The sequence below is a fragment of the Perissodus microlepis genome, chromosome 18, assembly GCF_051167445.1.
Source record: "Perissodus microlepis isolate ML-2025 ecotype Zambia chromosome 18, ASM5116744v1, whole genome shotgun sequence".
In the NCBI taxonomy this organism is placed as follows: domain Eukaryota; kingdom Metazoa; phylum Chordata; class Actinopteri; order Cichliformes; family Cichlidae; genus Perissodus; species Perissodus microlepis.
In genome coordinates, this window is record NC_140478.1 from 21,778,554 (window position 1) to 21,799,247 (window position 20,694).

General features: G+C 39.7%; 2 protein-coding genes across 3 annotated transcripts in view; one reads left to right on the forward strand and one right to left on the reverse strand.

Moving 5' to 3' along the window:
- The window catches only part of yes1 (YES proto-oncogene 1, Src family tyrosine kinase), a 33,152-nt gene extending 20,088 nt beyond the window's left edge, over nucleotides 1–13,064 (forward strand). The window contains exons 5-12 of the mRNA XM_084913451.1: nucleotides 1,210–1,313; nucleotides 1,941–2,090; nucleotides 3,380–3,535; nucleotides 5,313–5,492; nucleotides 7,205–7,281; nucleotides 8,081–8,234; nucleotides 8,719–8,850; nucleotides 11,090–13,064. Of these exons, the coding sequence (XP_084769577.1) occupies nucleotides 1,210–1,313; nucleotides 1,941–2,090; nucleotides 3,380–3,535; nucleotides 5,313–5,492; nucleotides 7,205–7,281; nucleotides 8,081–8,234; nucleotides 8,719–8,850; nucleotides 11,090–11,298 (1,162 nt within the window). The 3' untranslated portion in view covers nucleotides 11,299–13,064. The remainder of the gene's footprint in view (nucleotides 1–1,209; nucleotides 1,314–1,940; nucleotides 2,091–3,379; nucleotides 3,536–5,312; nucleotides 5,493–7,204; nucleotides 7,282–8,080; nucleotides 8,235–8,718; nucleotides 8,851–11,089) is intronic.
- A 64-nt stretch (nucleotides 13,065–13,128) lies between these two features.
- clul1 (clusterin-like 1 (retinal)) lies at nucleotides 13,129–19,895 on the reverse strand. 2 transcript variants are annotated; one of them, XM_084913453.1, is made up of 9 exons: nucleotides 19,814–19,895; nucleotides 16,595–16,706; nucleotides 16,264–16,412; nucleotides 16,003–16,173; nucleotides 15,077–15,512; nucleotides 14,629–14,751; nucleotides 14,331–14,545; nucleotides 13,522–13,700; nucleotides 13,129–13,319 (listed from the first exon to the last, which is right to left on the reverse strand). In XM_084913453.1, the coding sequence occupies exons 2-9, from the start codon at nucleotides 16,695–16,697 to the stop codon at nucleotides 13,304–13,306; spliced, it is 1,392 nt and encodes a 463-aa protein (XP_084769579.1). In that variant the 5' UTR covers nucleotides 16,698–16,706; nucleotides 19,814–19,895; the 3' UTR covers nucleotides 13,129–13,303. The 2 variants fall into 2 exon arrangements, with proteins under 2 accessions (XP_084769579.1, XP_084769580.1); XM_084913454.1 differs by having other exon boundaries at nucleotides 16,595–16,730; nucleotides 19,814–19,845.
- Between the last annotated feature and the right edge of the window lie 799 nt (nucleotides 19,896–20,694).

Sequence of the window (20,694 nt, forward strand, 5' to 3'; positions counted from 1 at the left end):
CACACCATATCAGAACAAACACACGTCATACCAGCTGCAAGCACGGTGGTGGAGGCGTGATGAGTTGAGCTTTTTTTGCAGTCACAGGACCTGAAGGGTTTTATTATAACACAAGATTAATCACACTGTGCATGTCCTCTGACTGGAGCCTTTTGTTTTGCCGAGCCAGCTAATTCAAAAAAAGCCTCACTTTCTTGAACCTCCTCTGTAGTAGACCCCTCAGTTCATCTTTCGGTCACTGAGTCAACCATGAATTCGTCTTTAGATACCTAAATATTCTAGAGTCAGAAGCCATCTGTCCGACAGCTAAAGCTTGGCTGAAATTGGGTCATGCAACAGAACAGTGATCCCAAGCACAGCAACAAATCTACAACTGAATGTCTGAAAAAGAAAAGAATCAGGTTTGTAATGGCCCAGTCAAAGTCCAGACTTCAAGCTGATTGAGATGCAAACCTGAAGGAACGCTGTAAAGAAGAGTGGGGCAAAATTCCTCCACAATGATGTGAGAGGCTGATAAAGTCGTACAGAAAATGAGTCCTTCGAGTTATTGCTGCTAAAGGTGGTTGTACCTTTTGGCCTATTAAAGCATGGTATATGTTTTTAAAAGGATTGCAAAATCTTGTGATAACTTTATTTTCACATGACTATAAATTGAAACATGCAAAACGCTTGCTGAAGCAAAGTTTTAAACAAGTGATTATTATTTTACCTTAAATTATATTTTATATTTTTCCCCTGCTTTATTTTGAATTTGAATTGAATTGAAATTTTTTATTTCAGTCAACAACAACAACAACAGATTATAATTTTACATAAAAGTACTCAAACAGTAACCGAAAAAGGAATAGGCTGAAGCCTTATGGCTTATACTTATCCTATCCCTTACCCCCATAGAAATAATCAAATCCTTAACCAAGAAAATAAATAGCATTGATAAATAAGTTGTATAACAGTTTGAAAAGAAATCAATGATAAATCAAGAAATTAAATCAACAATTTTTCAATGCAATAATATTAACTCCACATATAAATACCTGTCAACTGGTTGATGTCAAATATATTTAATTTCTGAAGAAATTTAACTCCCCGCTGTCACATCACTAAAAAACATATCTCTACTATATGAAGAAGAAAATGTCAATTGTGTGCAGTGTATCACAGTGGGCTCTCCTCCTGTGACTGATTGTTTGACTTTATTTCTTTTGGCAGATGGTACTTTGGTAAAATGGGCCGCAAAGATGCAGAACGCCATTTATTGGTTCCAGGAAACCAGCGGGGAACTTTCTTGGTACGAGAGAGTGAGACGACTAAAGGTAGGATGATTTATAACAGACATAAAGATGGGCGTGGGTATAGAGACGTCACCCCTTTCCTTTAAACTTGAACTTTAGCATCATGACGATTTTCTTCTTTTGGAGCAATAAGTGACTCTATTTGGACACGAGAGCAAAGTGTTAGCTTGCCACGTCACATTTGCTGACAATTTATTTAGAAAGATGTTTCTATAGAGTGCTGGGGGCATCACAGGAACACAGATACCTGCTGATTCGTGGAATGAGTGTAGCATTTTTTAATACTGGATGATATTGAGATCCGGTGCCTCAAGTTCTCATTTGGTGAATTGAAATTTTTGGCACTTTTGTGTTTCATTTTCCTTCTCTAACTGGACACACTAGCAGCGTAGCTATACGAATGGCTGTAATGCTTTGTCACTTGACCCACTATTATCGCTTTACTGTATAGTTTACTGTAAAATAGAACCATAGATCTATCTGTCTGTCTTTGTTCACCTCCCGACTTTCTCTTTAGTGCCATCATGAGATTTGTAGGCTCATCTGTGACTGTGGCTAAATATTTTTTTATTTCTTATCGGTTTAGTTATTTTAGAGTGTTTATTTTCCCGAGCAACACATCTAAGTTCATTTCTGTGGATTGTTAAGGTGCGTACTCTCTGTCCATCCGTGACTGGGACGATGTAAAGGGAGACAACGTCAAACACTACAAGATCCGCAAGCTGGACAACGGCGGCTATTACATCACGACACGAGCGCAGTTTGAGTCATTACAGAAGCTGGTGAAACACTACACAGGTATGCTGCACACTCGGGCGTCTTATTTACATGTGGAACACATTTAGACAAAGTGTTGTTTATAACTGGACAGATCTTTTTTTTTTTTTTTTGTTCTTTCCTTTTTTCAGATGCATGTTTTATGAAGCCTAGTGGTGTTATTTGGGCAGATGTGATGTAAAAGTCACTGAGACCATAGAGACTTATTCTTTTGAAGGGTTTTAGCATTGCAAGTAGTCCCCTGCCTCCTACTCTGGCTCCATACAGTGTGTAGACCAGCAGATTCAGTGCTCACAGTGGGAAATGTATTATTCAGCTGCAGATCTATGTGTTGAATATGTATGCGTGTTACAGAGGCTTTTTTGCTATGGTGATTCTGAACTAGTCACAAGCAGCGCTTTCACCGACACGATCACAGCTCAGTAACTCAGTAACGAGGTTCTAAAAAAAAAAAAAGTTTAACCCACTGGGACTTAAGCCAGAGGAGGCCATGAATACAAAAAATGTTTCACTTTTTAAAAAAAAAACTGCCTCATGTAGCTGAAATCTGCACAGTATTGATAAACAGTCACTCTAAAGGTCTCCTTAGGTATCTTAAAAGAAAGCGACTGCAGCGCATGGTGTGTAAACACATTCAGTACAAACTGTTTTTGAGAACTGCACAAATCCTGTTAAACTTGTAAGAAAATCTATTTTAAAAAAGAGTGTTTGTTAAAAGATACTGCGTTTCTAGTTGTGTTGACCGCATTTTTCCACATAACTGATAGAAATCACTCGCTGCTGTGTGGGGTTTTTTTTTTTTGTGTTTTTTTAAAGAACTGTTACGGCTCAAAGCTCTGCAGCAATGTAGCCTTTGATCTGCAGACAGAAAGTCAGGAACAAGTGAGAAAATCTTCACTGGATCTTAACTGCTCAGTGTTTGAATACAGGCTGGATTTCCTCTCATTCCTCTGTTTTCCCCTATTTTGTGTGCAGAATTCCAGCAGGACATAATGTAGCGAGTGCTGCTGCTGCCAAACAAAAAACAAAAATCCAGAACCTTGATCTTCTTGCCTTTTAGTGAAGTTGAAATCAAAATAAAACACGGGATACTATTATGGTGAAAATCAGATTATTTCTGGAGGGCATGTTGGAAATAAATAGTTATTCTGTGAGGTGTGGGGACGGGGAATCAAATCTGTTGTGATTTGATTGTAGTTTGCTACCTGCTGGTGGCCAGGACTGCATGTGGATAAAGCACTCCACATCAAAGCTCATTCACTCACTCACTCATTCCCCTTCTTTTTTTTTATGTACTTCTTCCTGTGTAGAACATGCGGATGGTCTGTGCTACAGGCTGACGACTGTGTGTCCCACAGTAAAGCCGCAAACTCAGGGACTAGCTAAGGACGCCTGGGAAATCCCACGAGAGTCACTCCGGCTGGAGGTCAAACTGGGACAGGGCTGCTTTGGAGAAGTTTGGATGGGTAAGAGGCCCCTAGAGCCGTACTCAAGCACACAGTATGAATGATATTATTTATTGAAATCGGCCTGCAGGCACAGAAACCAATGCTTCTATCTTTCATTGTGCTCACTTACACTAAAGAGTGACAAAGCAAAATTCATCTACATGCCCTCCAGACGTTATGTGACAATGATGGCTGTAGTTTTTGTTTCCTGCACAATTGGTTGACAGCAAGGACGCTACTTTTATGTCTTTGTTAAATATGGAGCTGGGGATTGAAAACAGCAGAGACTTCATAATAAAGAGACATGTCACTGAAAGAATCCTAAATGGAAGCTGGTGGTAGGAGTATAAACCCTTATTATAATCCTTATTGATGCACAAGTGCTTGAATAAGTGCCTGGAGGCATTTCAAGATGGTGAGAAATATGTCAGAAATACTTGGAAAGGCTGCCAGAAACAGGAACTTTACTCAGAGCCATGTTTCCAAAGAATTTGCTGTTTCAGGACGAGGTGATGAAGCACAGCTGTAAACATGACCGCGATGAGCCGCGGCGTTTCGAAAACGTCTTAAAAATTTGATTTGTTGTCTTTGTGTCCTTTTCAATTAAATATGGGATTTGATTGATTTGTGGGTCATTGCATTCTGTTTTCTGCACTCTAATATTAATGAAATTATTAACAGGGTTGTAGATGGCGATGTTAAGGGATACCTCCGTGCGTTCGAGCAGTACTTCCGATGTTAACAACTTGCAGACATAAATCCCCTCTGTAGTGCTGGTGTTTGACACAAACACTTATGAATTAGTGAAGAACAGGAACAACTTTGTGGACGTAAACACACACAGTCATTAGGGCCTACAAACATGCCCACTGTGCATGATTTATATGCGCATGAATATGTAACTTATGTAGAGTTAATGTGAAAAACAAATGACACTGGTTTATGTTAGTGTTTTAACATCAGGAGTGGGCTTGTCTTGCTGCCTCACCGGCACACGTACTGATGTCAGAGCTGATTACAGATTCCTGTGGGTTTTCATAGACACACACACACACACACACACACACACACACACACACACACACACACACACAGAGCTCCAGTAATCACAGGTCACTTCCTACGCTTCTTTTCACTGGCCTGCTTGTGAGACGGGGGCCTCTGAGTGAACACGACTCCCTTCTTTCATCGTTGAGTCTTTAATTAAGCCTGCCCTGCAGCAAGCCTCGACCTGCAAGCCTCCACTGAGCAATCCCAGGAATCCCTCTCTGTCGCTCACTGCTTCGTGGTTTCGTGATGGTTTTCTGCTCAGCTGCAGTTCGTGCTGCTCGTGCGTTTTGTTTTTTTTAGATGATGTTCTCTTTGCACTCCCCACCTCACGTTATTACTTATAGATATTATCATTGTCCTACTTTGTCCTTCAGCTTCTGTGCGTGCACGCAGAGTTTGTTCGCTATGATTCATTCATGAAGCTCAGCCCTCTGACGAAAGCAGTAGATCTCCTGCTTTGGCTTATTGTATGTAAGCAGGGCGTGAGTAAGTGGCTCTCAATCAGGAAGTGGCCGATTATTTCAGCTGCCATGTTCTCTCCATACATGGGAGCCCTGCCAGAGGTCCGAGTGATTTTAGGATTGACTTTTTAATCACGTGAAAGGGTTAAAAAATGGGCCTTTTAGTCTTTTAATGAATTGGAAGTGTCTTAAATTGTATTTCCTCTATTGTATCTTTCAAGCAAAGTATTTACTTTTGCAAAGTAAATAAGTGATCATTCACATTTTGTTTCATATATATTCAGGCACATGGAACGGTACGACTAAGGTGGCGATCAAGACCCTGAAGCCGGGCACCATGTCTCCAGAGGCTTTCCTGCAGGAGGCTCAGATCATGAAGAAACTGAGACATGACAAACTGGTACCTCTCTATGCCGTGGTGTCCGAGGAGCCCATATACATTGTTACTGAGTTTATGGGCAAAGGTAAGAACTGTTCAATTTCCAAACCAGATGTTATGACGATGCACACAAAGAATGTATATCTTAAACTTATTTGTATAGCCCAGTATAACATGGAGGTTCCAAAGAGATTCACAGGAACTAAAGCATATGAACCCAAATGAAAACAGACATTTAAATAAACAAACAGTCCATCAGAAATAAACACAAATAAACACACAAATCGTGTTTGGTTTTAGAGCCAATAAATGAAGAAATGAAATTTAGCTTTAAAGCATTTGCAGTCATTCATATGTTAAACACAGTGCTAAAAAGCTCATTAAATCAGTGTCGCCTGGCTCTACAGACAGCTGTGTATCGACTGCACAACTATGCTAACAAATGTTTTGCTGTTTGGTGACGTTTCCAAGTGGCAGCATGTATAAGGAGAAAAATAATGGATCAAAACAACTGCCCTGTGGAACGCCATAGAAGTCATGAGTGGTTGATCTCCATAGATGATGATGAATTTTCTGTTAGTGATAATATAATATGATCTAAAACATTCAAGTATATTATAAAAGAGTCGTGCTGTGACATTTTTCATCTTTCTTATAATTTTTTTTCATCCATAAACTGTTTAGGAACAGCCAGCCAAACATGCCCATACCATTTGCAGTGACGTCTCTTTGGGGTTTGTAGTTAAAATAACATTAAAAATCAAAAGACAATCACTTTGAATCAACTTCAGATGTGTGCTTCATTTGGCATGAAATAACAGGAGAGCTCGCCTCGCCTGGCCACGAAACTGCTCGTCAGTCAGTTGTCTGAAAATGGAGACTGTGTATTAAAAAAATGGCCAAATACCCAAACACTTAATGCATTCATTTTTGTAAAACCTCTGAATTAAAGCTGAAAAAGCTTCCCTTCAAGCACAAATTGATTTGTTTATTTGGATTTAAATCCACTGTGGTGGCATAGAGAGTCAGAGCGGCAAGAAAATGTATGTTTATGCAGAGCTTGTTTGAGTGCAGCTTTGAGATAAATACATTTTTTTTCCACTCCAAGAGTGAGGCAGGAAGTCTGACATATCTTGTGTAAACCTTAGAAGTGAAAATATCGACAGACCTTTTCAAAGAATAAAAAAAAAACAACCTGACGTCCTCTTAGAATAATAATTTGTGTCTGTCAATTTTTCCATTAGAGTGTTTCTATGAAAGATCTTCTGTTTATCTTTTAACCTCAGAAAAGTAAATGCAAATTATTTCAGAGCTTATATAATGTTATCCCTGGCCTCAGAGCTCTTTTTAGAGCTGTCACACCGATTATACTTAAGCCAAGCGATCAATAGTCAGTCAGTCCATAGCCACTCCTTTCACTCTGATTGATTGATTTATTTATTGAGCAGATGTTAAACAAGAGCAGCAAAAAGGTAAAATTTGAACTCATTAACTGGTACAGAACTGTGATTAGAACAGCCAGATGGTTCCATCAACATTTAATAAGTATTTCATTCTTAATCTGACCCCATTAAACACACACAAACCTTCCAGTCAACAACTTGCTCACCACTGGATCCCCAGCAGTCCAGCAGCCTTTAAAAACACATCACAGTTTATTTGAAGGGTTGTATTCACTTTTTAACAGTCGCGGTGCCTCCAGGTTATTTCTGTTTCTGTTTATTTTTGTGTTGTCTTTATACACGTTGCAGACGGATGTATTGATTCTCTTGACAGTAGTCTTCTAAACTCTGGCAGGTAGTTTACTGGACTTTCTGAAGGAGGGAGATGGAAAGTATCTGAAGCTTCCCCAGCTAGTGGACATGGCTTCACAGGTAGGATGAAAACTCAGTGTTTAAATGCTAACACAGGTGCAGCAGCTCCCCGTGTCTCTTCCCTGCCCGGCTGCTCTTTTAACTCTGACTGAGGGGAAAGATTATCATACACCAGCAATGCAGCGGAGAAAGCTCCACGCTGGCTTCTTTCCAGCCGTGTGTGTAGGTGTGCATGAGTCAAATATTCACGCCCTGTGAATACGGGTTTCGGTTTGTTCTCCATCTGGCTGGCATAATTTATTTAAAATCTACCCTTCCCCTCTCTGCCGCTTCCTGTGCAACAATGTGCGCCTCCTCTCCCCCTCCGACAGCTCTTCACCGCTGCGTGTGCCTCCCCTCGTTGTCCCCCACTTAACTGCCTGTAGCACTTAAACGCTGCTCACCAGAGGCCATTTAAGCTCGCTGGTTCAGTCACCTACTGTGATCTGCTCTTAATTTGCCTCTTCACACTCACAGGCTCCCTCTCCGTAATTTTTCTTTTCCTTTTTTTTGGGGGGGGGAATTAAAACTGAAACAGGCTGAAACCCAGAGACGCCTCAGAGGGAGTTTACAACAAGTGAGAGAATGGTGTCGAATGGCTGTGTTTAGGATGTTTATCCAGATGCTGTTGGTGTCATTGTCACAGGTGTAGAGTGCCTTGTTTGAGTTTTGTCTTTGTGTATTCTTGACACCTAAATGCAGCTATGTTTATTTGATCTATAATTGAAAATAAAACGTCCTTTTTTCATGCTTCCACTTTTGCTTTCTGAAGCTGTTAGAATAACACCATTATGTCCTGTCCAATCAAACTTAATCCCAGATTGCAGACGGCATGGCCTTCATTGAGAGGATGAACTACATCCACAGGGACCTGAGAGCTGCCAACATTCTGGTCGCTGATAACCTGGTGTGTAAGATCGCTGACTTCGGCCTGGCTCGGCTCATCGAGGACAACGAGTACACCGCCAGACAAGGTGTGTGACAGGGAGCGGATGCAGTTGGACGCATGTTTGTCTGCACTGACTATAAATAGAGAACATGTTTATACTGGGCCTCTCAGTGCCTGCTCTGATCTATTTAGTTATGACTGCTGCTTAATACAGGACTTGGAGCTTAAACAAATTGAGTTGAAACTGAAAATGTCACAGCAGATTTTGATATTAGTTATAAATAAAAATGCAATTTGCAGGCCCGCTACATGAACCATGATTTTGTTCATTTAGGCTACATGTGCTCACATTTTTTGAGCTGAAGGGTGGTTCAAAAAATCAGTTAACGTTTCTAATCAGTTGACCGATTTGGCATCCTGATGTGAGGACTTGCTGCTTTTTCACAGTTTCTAACATTTGAAAAGTTTAAACTATTGATTTACCAACTGAGGAAATATTCAGCAGTCTTATTGATGTTTTCTTTGCCCTTGCTTGACTCGCCTCGCTCTTTCCTTTTCTTTTTTGCCAGGTGCTAAATTCCCCATCAAGTGGACGGCACCTGAAGCTGCCTTGTATGGACGCTTTACCATTAAATCAGACGTCTGGTCGTTCGGTATCCTGCTGACTGAACTTGTGACCAAGGGCAGAGTACCATATCCAGGTAAAGACAGCACACGCAGATACATGTAATGCACTTTTAATTTTTGCTGTAGATGCTTTTGGCCCCTCCTCCTTTGTTCAGCTGAATGGAGTTCTCCTGATGGTTTGCCCCAGGAGACAGTTTTGCGTCATGATTATTTTCCAGCACGCTATTGTCATCCTCAGTCATCTGGGGCTTTTTCACCCTGTGAATTAGAATAGAAATCCACACATGTGATCTGATATGAGTCATCTCAGGTGGTTAGTGACTTGTCAGTCATGGGCAAAGTACCCTTGCATGTGTGATCCCCCTTCTTATCCCTTTCTTCCACCTCGTTTCTGCCCCCTACTGTATGAGATCAGTACTGCAGTGTGTGCCTTTAACTGTGTTAAACTGACAGTGATTACAGAGCATGCCATATGGACGACTTAACGATGTCTTGTAGAGGTCCATCTGGCTCCAGTGGCCTTCTTGGTTTCAGTGCAAATCATTCCTCTAATTATTTCACCCCAGAGCTGCAGATTCAGGGGGTTGAACCCACTTATTTGCATTTTTTAAACCATAATGTGTCTAACTGTACATGTATGGTCTGCTCTTCTTATTTGAATTCGATGCTAGACAGTGCAGATGTATTTGGATGCAGTTAGACCAAGTGTCTGGACCATGATGTGTCATTTCTTTTCCATTTTATATCGAGTGTGTGTGTATAGGTATCTACTGTTACCCGAATAGGCAGACATGATGTTAGAGCTGAGGTTTTAACATGCGAGATGTAAATCATGCTACCACCTCAGCAGCCGACATATTGCTGCCACCACATCCTGGTCTCAGCAGCTGCTCGGGGCTTTTCCTCTCCTCTCCGACTGTGAGATAATCTGATCCCCACTCTCCCACAGAGAGATGGAGGGGGGAGGATGCGGCTATGCTGTGACCATGCCGCTGACTCTGTGTCATAACCTCTTTTAGCTGCAGTTGATCTCCCCACGGAGCTGTTTCTGTGCTGTGTCACAGAGTTCATGATCACGGTCTTCCTGTCTTGGGAAGAAATCTGTGACACTGGGACCCCGAGCTGGAGCAGTTCTGTTTGTTTTCTTGTTGTTCAGTTTTATGAGTAAACCAGTAAACTGGAGGAAGCTACGCAGACTTCTCTGTGAGAGCGCTGGAGCACCTGCACCGATCAGTTTATTTCTGCTAACAGTCTTATCTCCCTGTATGTTTTAAAATTGACTAAAAGTCTTAACAGGAAATAATGAGTGAACTTCCAACTGGGTCATTGAGGTTTTTTTCCCCCCTTACCACAGTGGTCTGCGTGGGCATTTAATCCTGCTGTCAGCTGTATGACAGCAGCGCTTTCTACAGTCAGGCTGCACACTGAGCTATTTCCTAATCAAAAGTTGTACTAGTTTTCTTGACCAGAAAACTTTGGAAGACTCCTTCTGTTATATGGTTTTTCAAATAACCACGGAGAGGAGAAGTCATATTGACGTGGAAGTCAAACTATATTAGTTGATTGTGTGTGTGTGTGTGTGTGTGTGTGCGCGCACGCGCGTCCAGTCTTGGCTGGATATTTTCCAAAAGACACAACTTTTAGATACTATAGAATTTTTATTTATTTTTATTTATTTAGTAGCTAATAGTGCTAATGCCTGGCAATCTGTTTTTGGCGATTCAACTAAAGAGATTGAGAAGATTAATTTATTTTCTGCCAGTCTGTTTGTAACAAAGTGCCTTAAACATACAATTTAAATGTAACTGCAATCAATTGGTCCAGTATGTGTAGCCTCAACATTGGTTCATCCCTTGAGCTCGGTGCCGTTTTGTGCTTGAATGCTTCAAAGGCAAAAATAAATGAATACATCCTTACAAGGACTGGAGTGAAAATTAGTGAAAAAGCTGCCAATGTCCAAAGAAAAACTTTGAGAGATCTTCAGAAATTCTGAAGATCTATTACTCATGACCATAATAAATAAAATAAATTATATAAAAAACGTCTAGAGTTATATTAAACCACCAATTTATGAAATTTTATTCCCATCCATCAGAGTGCACAGCTTCACTCGGCACATAGGTTAGATGGTGCAATAATCTCCCTTTTTGTCTGTCTATAGTGTAAATTTCCACTATTACAATCCCATTGCCTTACTTAGATCAAATAAATGAATAGATGTATGAAGTAACTTTGTAATGCATGTTTGGATAACCTGACTATATAATGGCTGTCCATTTATATTGTATTTCTTGTCCTTTTTTTTCCTTTAAGGCATGGTGAATCGAGAGGTACTCGAGCAGGTAGAGCGAGGTTACCGCATGCCCTGCCCACAGGGCTGCCCCGATTCACTGCACGAGATGATGAAGCAGTGCTGGAAGAAGGAGCCAGATGAAAGGCCGACCTTCGAGTACATCCAGTCCTTTTTAGAAGACTACTTCACAGCCACAGAGCCACAGTATCAGCCAGGAGACAACCTCTAGTCGGGAGGATCTGGGACTAACTCTGGCAAACCGGGGTACATCGGCAGAGATCAAAATCCAGGAAAACCAACAAGTTTCTGCTGAAGCTGCAGAAAATACTTTTTTTTTTTTTTTCCAAACTTTTCCAAACTGACATACCTGATGTAGAGGAAGTAGAGGTTTGTCCCTTGTGTACCTGGGGGGCCAAATATGTGGGGAAATGTCCAAGCGTGCAGATCGGCGCTGGCGGGTTGAACTCTGAGAACTCTGCATATCACAATAATCCATATAGGCTGGCCACAACACTGTGATCCAAATTTTCAAATGAATGGTTACTCGTGGATGCATTTTTTTAATGAACGGTTTTTTTTTAAATGAGAAGTTCCCCTACCCTTCCTCCAATCCACCACCTTTTTTAAATTAAATTTAACAACAAAAAGTCTTTGATATTCGAGTGAGAGCTTTTATATGTATATGAGTTTGGTATGAATATGTAGGTTGATAAGAACAGACTGCTGACAAATCAAAGGAAAAACAAACGGCGACTCAGTGGGCACAAAAGGGGCAAAGGATTCGAGTATTTCCTTTAATTTGTCAGCCATATGTATGTAGTGGGCGCCTAATTACTGTGTGAGATGTTACGTATGTGCTCTGACTGTAAAGTTTGGAGCATTATGAGGTGGAATAAATGGAGGAGGAAAAATGGTGGTATCGTGTGGATGCAAGAATGTACTGAGAGATGACCGCAGATGTACATACAGTATGTATAAAAAGTGTATTTGAGCAGGTGTGACGAGGTGGAAGAAGCAGGAATAACAAGTGTTTTATATGATTCTTTTTTTAACAGGGTTGTTTGAATCTCAAATGAAATTTTCTTTTTTTTTTTGTCATTTAATCTGGGACTTGAAATCATAAAGAGGTATTTTGCTAATTTACAAGTGCAAACAGTTTTTCCTGATTAACATTTTGTATAAGAAAAGAAAAGATTAGACAGTTCAGCTGTGAAATTTAATTAAGATTGTCTTCATCTTTCTATAAGATTTGCTTCTTGTCTTTCTTTCCCTGTTGCACAGCTCTGATTGCTACAGAAGATTCTTCTAGATTTCTCTTCATTATTGCACACATCTACACAGTCGAATTTTGAAGCGCCGCGACTGACGGTGCAGGAGTCGCCCATACGTGGGACTGTGTGCAGATCGACACTGTCCTCATTTCAGATTTTTCTGGAGGGAAAAGCTTTATCCAAAGCTACAACCTCAATCAAGTATTCTCATAGGTTTGAAATGCAACTATGCAAAGCCGTGTGGTGATGTTTAATGAAGCATCTCCAGTGGTATTTGCATGTGAGCAGCTCCCCTCTCGTATGATTTTCATAGTTCAGTTCCCGGCGGTACAGATGATATATCACTTCGTGTGCGAGTTAACTAGAAACAGACAGACAAAACAAACACCTGGCACACACTGTGTTCCAGACAGGGCTTTAGTGCTTTTACAGATCAAAATCTAATAACAATTTCTTAGAAATGCTTCCATTCTCTGTCCAGGTGTGTGTGATGGGGAAATTTGGGAGTATGAAAGCTACAAAGATGTGAACTTTTTTGTTGTTGTTGTTGTTGTTGTTGTTGTAATTCTTTCTGTTCATCACTCAAAGAACATATGTGATTGTTCTTAAACATAAAGACATGGGGACTTGAACTAGTAGGGACATGAATAATGAAATGAATGAGAAAAGTTACTAATAATGATTTTTGTACAGGAAAAAAAATAAAAGGTTTACTCAAAGGTTACTTTTACTACTTGTGTTCTTGACGAGTTGCAGTGATCTTCTTGAAGAGTCGGACCCAAGACGTCCAGGTGTTTTCTTAAACGTGGCCATTTTTAAAAAAATTCCTTTAAATTTATGCTTCTTTTTACTTTACTGAATACCGATGATTTCTGACTTTGATTTGACATTTGTAGATTTCAACAAGATGATGGCTACAATACAAACATGCTCGAGTTGTATTCACTGTTGCACACTGCAGTATTACTCATCTTCAAACCTGTAAAGAAGCAGAGAAAGCAATACCTAAATGATCTCCACCATCGTAGTAAAACTGATGAATATTGCATCAATATTTCCGAAAGATTCAGCCTTGCTATCTAATGACATTTCTGCCTTTTCTTTAAAAAAATTAAAAAAAAAAAAGGACAAGTGATACTGACAAAAGCATGGGTGAAGGGTTCAGTCATTCTGGCTCTCACCTGACCATCTCCTTGTACTTCTCCAGAGCCTCTCGAGCCACATACTGAATGAAGGCTGGGTCCTGCAGCTCCAGCTCACTGGGAACGGTGAGGGTAAGCGGAGGAGAGTTTAGGATGCTTACCTCCACCTTGGTCTCACGAACAGCCTCATTCTGTTCATTGTGGCTCTCTGGTGCCACCTGGAGAGTGGAAGAAGTCATTTTACATCAAGCACTCATTTGCAGTGGCATATACAATAAATATTCCACTTTTACGATCAGATTTAAAATGTTCCTTTTTGCTAAAGCTTAAAGTTCGGGCTGGATCAGATGACTGAACCATTCCTATGTTACACTCCTATAGGTGAGTGCTGCTGGGGAGGGGCTTCCCGTGATGCACCGAGCATTTTGTCTTCACTCGTCTCTTTTCACTCTGTGCATTTATTCTCCACTGCTGTGTTTAATCATTAGCAATTAAACTCTGGCTCTCTTCTATATTTTATCTTTTGTCCTATTTTCCTTCCCTCACCCAACCAGGCATAGCAGATGGTCGCTCCTCCCTGAGTCTGGTTGTGCCAAAGGTTTCTTCCTGTTGAAAGGGAGGTTTTTTTCCCCATTGTCACCAAGTATTTGCTCATAGCAGGTTGTGTGATTGTTGGGGGTACTATTTTATAAATGTTTGCGATTTAAATTCAGTTTATTGAAGATTTAAGAGTTCCATGACAAAAGCTCTGTGGATATACCTCCATTTAAATTTCTCTTTAAGAAAACATATATCTGCTGTTTTTATTTCATCATAGCTTTGCCACCTCTTCCACCATCCCTCCTCACCTTGGTGATGTGGAAGATATTTTGTGGAGCGCTGCTGTTGCTCACAGCCTGAGCCACCCAGCTGTATACAGCCGACATGTTGCTGAGCCAACTGACTGTTTCATCAGTGTGGTGCTGGACAATAGACAAGATCTCATCAAACTGCTCTTTGGAGATTTCCAGCAGCTGAGAAACTTCATCCAACTCCACGTGCAGTTCCCGAACACTGGGACACTCTGGAGCCAAGAAGAAGATAAAGTTTTAAGTTTCAAAATGTCAGCTCGAATAAACGTCCAGGTTGAGGCTGGTGGTTGCTCACCTGTGAGCAGAGCTCCCTGGCAGTTCTCACACTCGCTCTGTAGCTGCCAGCACTCTGATGTCTGTCTGCGGAGGGCTCTGCACAGCTTCCTGTTCTGCAGGAAGCGAGGAAGACTTCCCCTCTCTACAACAGATTTTTTTTTTTTTTAGTTTACTAACACTTTATGGAACAGCTAAGAATGATAAAACTGAGTCTGTACAGTTAACTTACAAATATGAAAATGCACTGAAATATGTTCAGTTACATTTAAAATGATTTCAACTCAGTAGTTCCAAACCATGTGACACTGGGAGCAAGGAATCTGCATATTTTAATTCCAACCAATTCCAGCAGCACCTCTGTTATAAATTTACAGATGGAACCAGAGAAATCTGCAGCTGTTATCATTTTTTGTATATTTTTAACCACACTGGCACACGTGAGGCAAACTGCTCGGCTTAATCATTACCTTTCTTCTTCTCCTCCTCCACTGTCTTGTGGATATCATCAAACACCTGGGTCACCACAGCTCCAAACTCATCCACCACACTTTTAGCAAAGTCAAAGAAGGATTCCAGTACTTCCTCTAGTCCCACACCCTGCAGGAAGCCCGAGTCCCGGGCAGGGTCGTAGGGATCAGAGGTGGTTTCTTCCATCAGGATATCAGTGTTGTTCAGAAAGGCTCTCTGAAGTGCTTTGTCAAGCCTGCTGCTCAGCTTAGAGACCAGGGTGACGCTACGGTTCACCAGCATTCCCACTTTATTGACCAGTTGGTTGAAGGAGTCTTCCATCTGGACGATCTCTGTGTCTGTGTTGTTATCCTGGTTTACCAGAATGTCCCCTGCTTCCAAGTTGGGCTCACGGGGACCAAAGCGCTGGGAAACTGTTTTAAAAAAGTTTTCTACCTACAAAACAGAAGTGATGGAAATTGATGCATTTCACAGAATAGAATAGAACAACTGTGATTTCAGGATTGGGAGATAATTCAAAAACATCCTGTTTTAGCTGAATTTAGCATGTACTACTCAAACGCCAGGATTTATTTTGAGGTATTGTTTTATTGTTAATATACAAAAAAAACCCAAAATTGCTAAAATAACAAATACACAATGAAAAAAATAAATTAATGATAATAAATTAATAAAATAATATTTCAGTTTTTGTCTCAGTATGTATCTATTTTTAAAATGGATTTGCACTCAATTTTTATGACTCCCATTACTGACTAATGTATTTAAGCGACTTCAGTCAATGTTATTCAATGCATTGTTATGAAAATACAACAGTCTGTCAGTGGGAGAAGATTGCGCCAACTGTACAACTGTCATTTTTCAACTGAGAACATGTAACTTTATTTCTAGCAGCATTATTTGAAGGGCATGAAAGTCTGCATACCTTAGTATGGAAAGAAACAAAGCCCCTGCGGCAGGTGGAGGTATAGAAGTTTTTACATGCATCCTCCAGACAGGGTCTGCAGTCCTCCCACTCAGTCTGCAGGGAGTCTTTGCACTGCTCCTCTGCCTCTTTTAGCTTCTCAGTCACCTCCTTGGCTAGTTCTGCTGCCCCCTGGTGGTCAAAATAGGATTCTTTAATATATTTTCATCATTGACTTGAATCTTTTATTTTCTTTTGCAGGAAATCAAACGTCGATCCAACCTTCTTCTTTTCGCTGCTGTTTCTCAAAGACCTCATCAGGTGTTCATGCTTCTGCTCGTTCCTCCACATCACCTCCTTCATCTGCTTCACCCCATACAAAGCTCTCCTTACCTCCTCATCCACAAGCTTCTCACCACCCAGTGACAACTCTGAGAAAACAAGAGGAATCTGAGTGCATTTTAGTCTACACATAAACACACTATTAAACCCTAAAAGTTTAATATTAAGAACAAGAAACACATTTCCTTCAAAGTCACTTTCAAATATTTCTGAACAAAAGAATAATTAGATGAAACAAATCTACTTGGAAGAGTCTGTTCTGCAAACTCACGTTTTAAAGTGTCCTCTGAGATGCCTTCGCTTTGATCCGTAGGTACAGAATCGAGGAGACCCAGCGTCACCAACAAAAGTGTTAAACCCAGCAGGAAGTTCATTTTGGAGCTCTGTCACAGCGACAAATAAAGAGTCTGACAGGATATACCAAGTGTGGTTTAGGGTATGAAACCGACTCACATTTAGACATTGAGATTTAAACACAAGTAGAGCCTATCTGTGCATAAACTTTAAGATTGTTATCAAAGAGATCGTTTTGCAAAGATGAGTAAGCAAATACTTTAGAAAATATTACACTTATGAATACTCAGTCCAATAACCTGCAAATATTCAGTTAATATAGGTAAATATAAGGCATGGATAGACTTTAGGTCCAAAGACTTTGGAGCACTGATGTACCATACAGAGTTATTAGAGTTTGTATTTCTAATTGATTTTATTTTTATTTTGTTTTGACTTTTAGTTGTTGTTGTTGTTGTTGTTTTTATACTTGACTCAGTCTTGTAGACATCCAAACTCTCAATAAACATGTCAATGTGAGTTTTACTAAATTAATAAATATTAAAACTGAGGGTTTTTTCCCTCTAAATTTTTATTTTATTTTACTTAGTTTTCCAGGTTCACAAAATTGCCTCAGTTTTTTATTTACTTTAATTTTAGATAACTAAAACATTTAGTTCAGTTTTTGGTTTTGTTCTAGTTAACTGTAATAGCATTGATGCCATGGCACTTCAAAGAGCTGCCAGTCTCTCCATAGATGAACTGAAGACGTCAAAGAAGCGCCCACTGTTTCTGTCGGTGTCTAGCTAAATGCAGTTATGCACTGCTTAAAATAATTAAGAATTTTGTTCCTTATAAACACCTTTCAAAATTAAATATTTGATTAGTCAAATAACATACACAAGTATTCAACAAGTATTCAACAATTCAACAAAGTCGGGAAAGTCCTTTGACTGAACATGAAGGTGATACATCTAATTACCTCTGCCGTTATGGTTTTGGTGTCATTTTGTTTGTGAACACAACAGCTTGAAAATTTTGAATGAACTGTGCTAAAACTTTGTAGGGGTGTAGAGTGAGGTCATGTTAACAATGCATGAGCATTTCTCCTACATCTACCCAGCTCTTCAATTTAATGATTTGTTGGTCAAAAAATGGCAAAAAGCTTTTTAACTTCGAAAGTATGCACCACCAGGGGTGGTGTGTATTGCCAACATATAGAAAGCACCATATAAGTATTTAAAATATCATGTCAAATCTGACCTCTGACCTCTCTTTTAAGGTCACTAGATTAATATGCTAATAATGCTGCACATAGTTACTTCAAATGTCAGTTTGGAGACTGACAAGAACTTTTTGAATACAGCTAAATCTTATTTTTTATGTACATTACAATTACAAGTTGTAATACTTTAAATACATATAGCATGTTCATGAGTATTTTAAAACCTTTTTAACTTGATATTTATCCCTAAACATTTAAACATTCCATTGTTTTAATAATCAATGAAATGAATGCTACATGTGAACTATATGCACAAAAATAAAAAATACTCAAAATAACAATTATACTCAAAATTATGTCAAGTATATTAAGATGGTAAACACCTGCACTTTGCACTTGGCTTTACTGCACTACAAACTTCTAAAAAGGACGATGAAAATAACATGAATATATAAAGAATACACTTCTTTTCCTTTAAATGTAACTACTCCCCAGAGAGTGAGCTGCCGAGGCGGAGGTTTGTGCTCTCTGGAGTTTTTTTCTTAGGCTTTCTTTTCTTTGCTTTCAAATGTAACAATTTGACTTATTTGTGCTTGCATACACAAATCCATCTTTATCCATTTTAGAGAAAACAATAAGTGCTATCTAGTCAGCCACAAAGGCGACAGGATTTAAGGGTGAGCGTGAGCCTGATTTAACGTGGTCATATAGAAGTCTGCCACTTGGTGGCGCTACACAGCCACTAGGCGCTGAAAAATCCGGATGATCTGATATCGTTGTGTTGGTGTTGTTCCTGGAACAACATAGTAAATGTTGTTCCAGGATCAACATTGCAAGTGACCAATCACATTCTTCTGACGTTATTCTTTGGCGCACCAAGCCATTCGTGCATTTATGAAATTCCAGTGTTGCAAGGACAATATCAATTCTGCTTAGCGTTTATTAAAGGGTTGGGGTTAGGGTCAGGGTCAGATCGTGCGAAAAATCCCACCTCTCTCATACTTACTTCTCAGTTACCATATTTGTTTACATTTCACCAATATTTTCCTGCACAGAATAGTGATCACTATACTTTACTGCATTTAAACAAATTTAACGTATATTGTTTAGAGCAATGGTGTAGCCTGTTATGACTCTATGAGGAGGCTTTGCCCTTTTTCTTTTCTTATCTTTTTATTCATTTGGCTGACTGAGTTTAGTTTTTACTTTAAGCAGCACCAGTGTGAAATCAGCAGCAGGCGGTGATCACCAAGCAAAAGGCACCGTAGGGTCAAATTCAGCTCAAAAATCTTGCAAGCTGTGTTTCCGACAGGGACATCTGCTGTGTCAGGAGGTTAAGCTCCATAAAATCACAAGGATACACAAAAGAGGAAACTTTAAAAATACATTTTTGAATTGTTTTGAGTTGGGTTGGCAGTTTGGTAACAATTAAATCATCTGCCTGAATTTTCTAGAGCCTGTGCCTCAGTTATAAGCCTCGTGAGTTACACAATTTGGCATGCAGCAGGGATTTACAGTAAACAGGGATGAACTTTTTAGGGATGTGCTAATAACAGCTTCTCTATTCTATTTTACTGTCTCTAGTTTTTATTAAAATATGTTTAAACTGATTCAGCTATAACCCAATAACAGACTGCTGTCTTTTCCTTGGCGTATCTCACTTTTTGCCCTTTGCCAGCTGACATCCAGGATGAGTGGGTAAAAAAAAGGGGGAAGAATGGTGTAATTTTTTTTAGCATGATTTCATTATTTATGGTTATGGTTATGAATTTAGGTTAATTTTTAAATACAGCTGCTGAATATTTGAATTTTATTTATGGCAATAATTAAAGTATCTATCTATCTACAACTGTTGCTGTGCTATCACAGCTCATGGAAAATTTCCGACTTCACTTAGAAAAAGTGTTAATGATAAAAATTAGCTGAAGAAGTGTTGATTAACTAAAAGACAAACATAACAACAACAGAGCGATTACATGAGGCACAACTCACCAGCAGCAGACTGAAGGTGCTTCTCTGTCGACCGAAATAAACAAAGTGGTTGGTGTGGACAGATCTAGTCAGGATATCTTGATCTGTTGGTAATCTTTCCACTTCAGCTTTATCCTATTACTGTCTTTGCTTGAGGTTGATGCCCGTTAATCCGGCAGTTGTCACGCTGACTGAGTGGTTTGTTTTGGACAAGAGACTGCTTAGTCACATCAAACGTACTGTTGACAACCAGAAAAATGTATTTATTTCAAATGTTGTAATGGGGTATCAGCATATGTCAGACAAGACTAACCATCAGAGGCCAGAAGTCTTGTACGTGCACATTAGAGGCTGAAAGGTTTGAGCGAGGTTTACTCTCTGGCTGCCTTTTATATGAGGTGCAGAGAAGATGTCCCTGAAGGGATTCAAGTTAAATAACCACAAAAGAGTCAAAATATGTCTCAGAATCAACTGCAAATTCTGATTTTCTGATTCTGATTCTGACAAATATTAATGTTAAATTAACCATTAACCAGTCAACCAAGCAACCAAGCACACATGGTTGTCTTAGTCCTGTTCTCTCACACACACACACACACACACACACACACACACACACACACACACACACACACACACGAGTGATATAAACACAGTGAGCTGAGCTTTGCACGTTATTCTTTCTGTTGTTAAGCTTGTTTTGGGGTTTTTTTTTGACCTGGGCCAGACTGATCTCATAACCTATACTGGCACAGATGAAAGAGGTGAATAGTACACTCTGTTATATATTATATGAATAGAAGCCAGTCCAGCCTATTTTTTAGTAAAGGGACACATTCCTCTCAGCAGAAAGCTGTTTCCATTAAAAGTTTTCATTCTTGGTCAAATGCGAGGGACTCTCT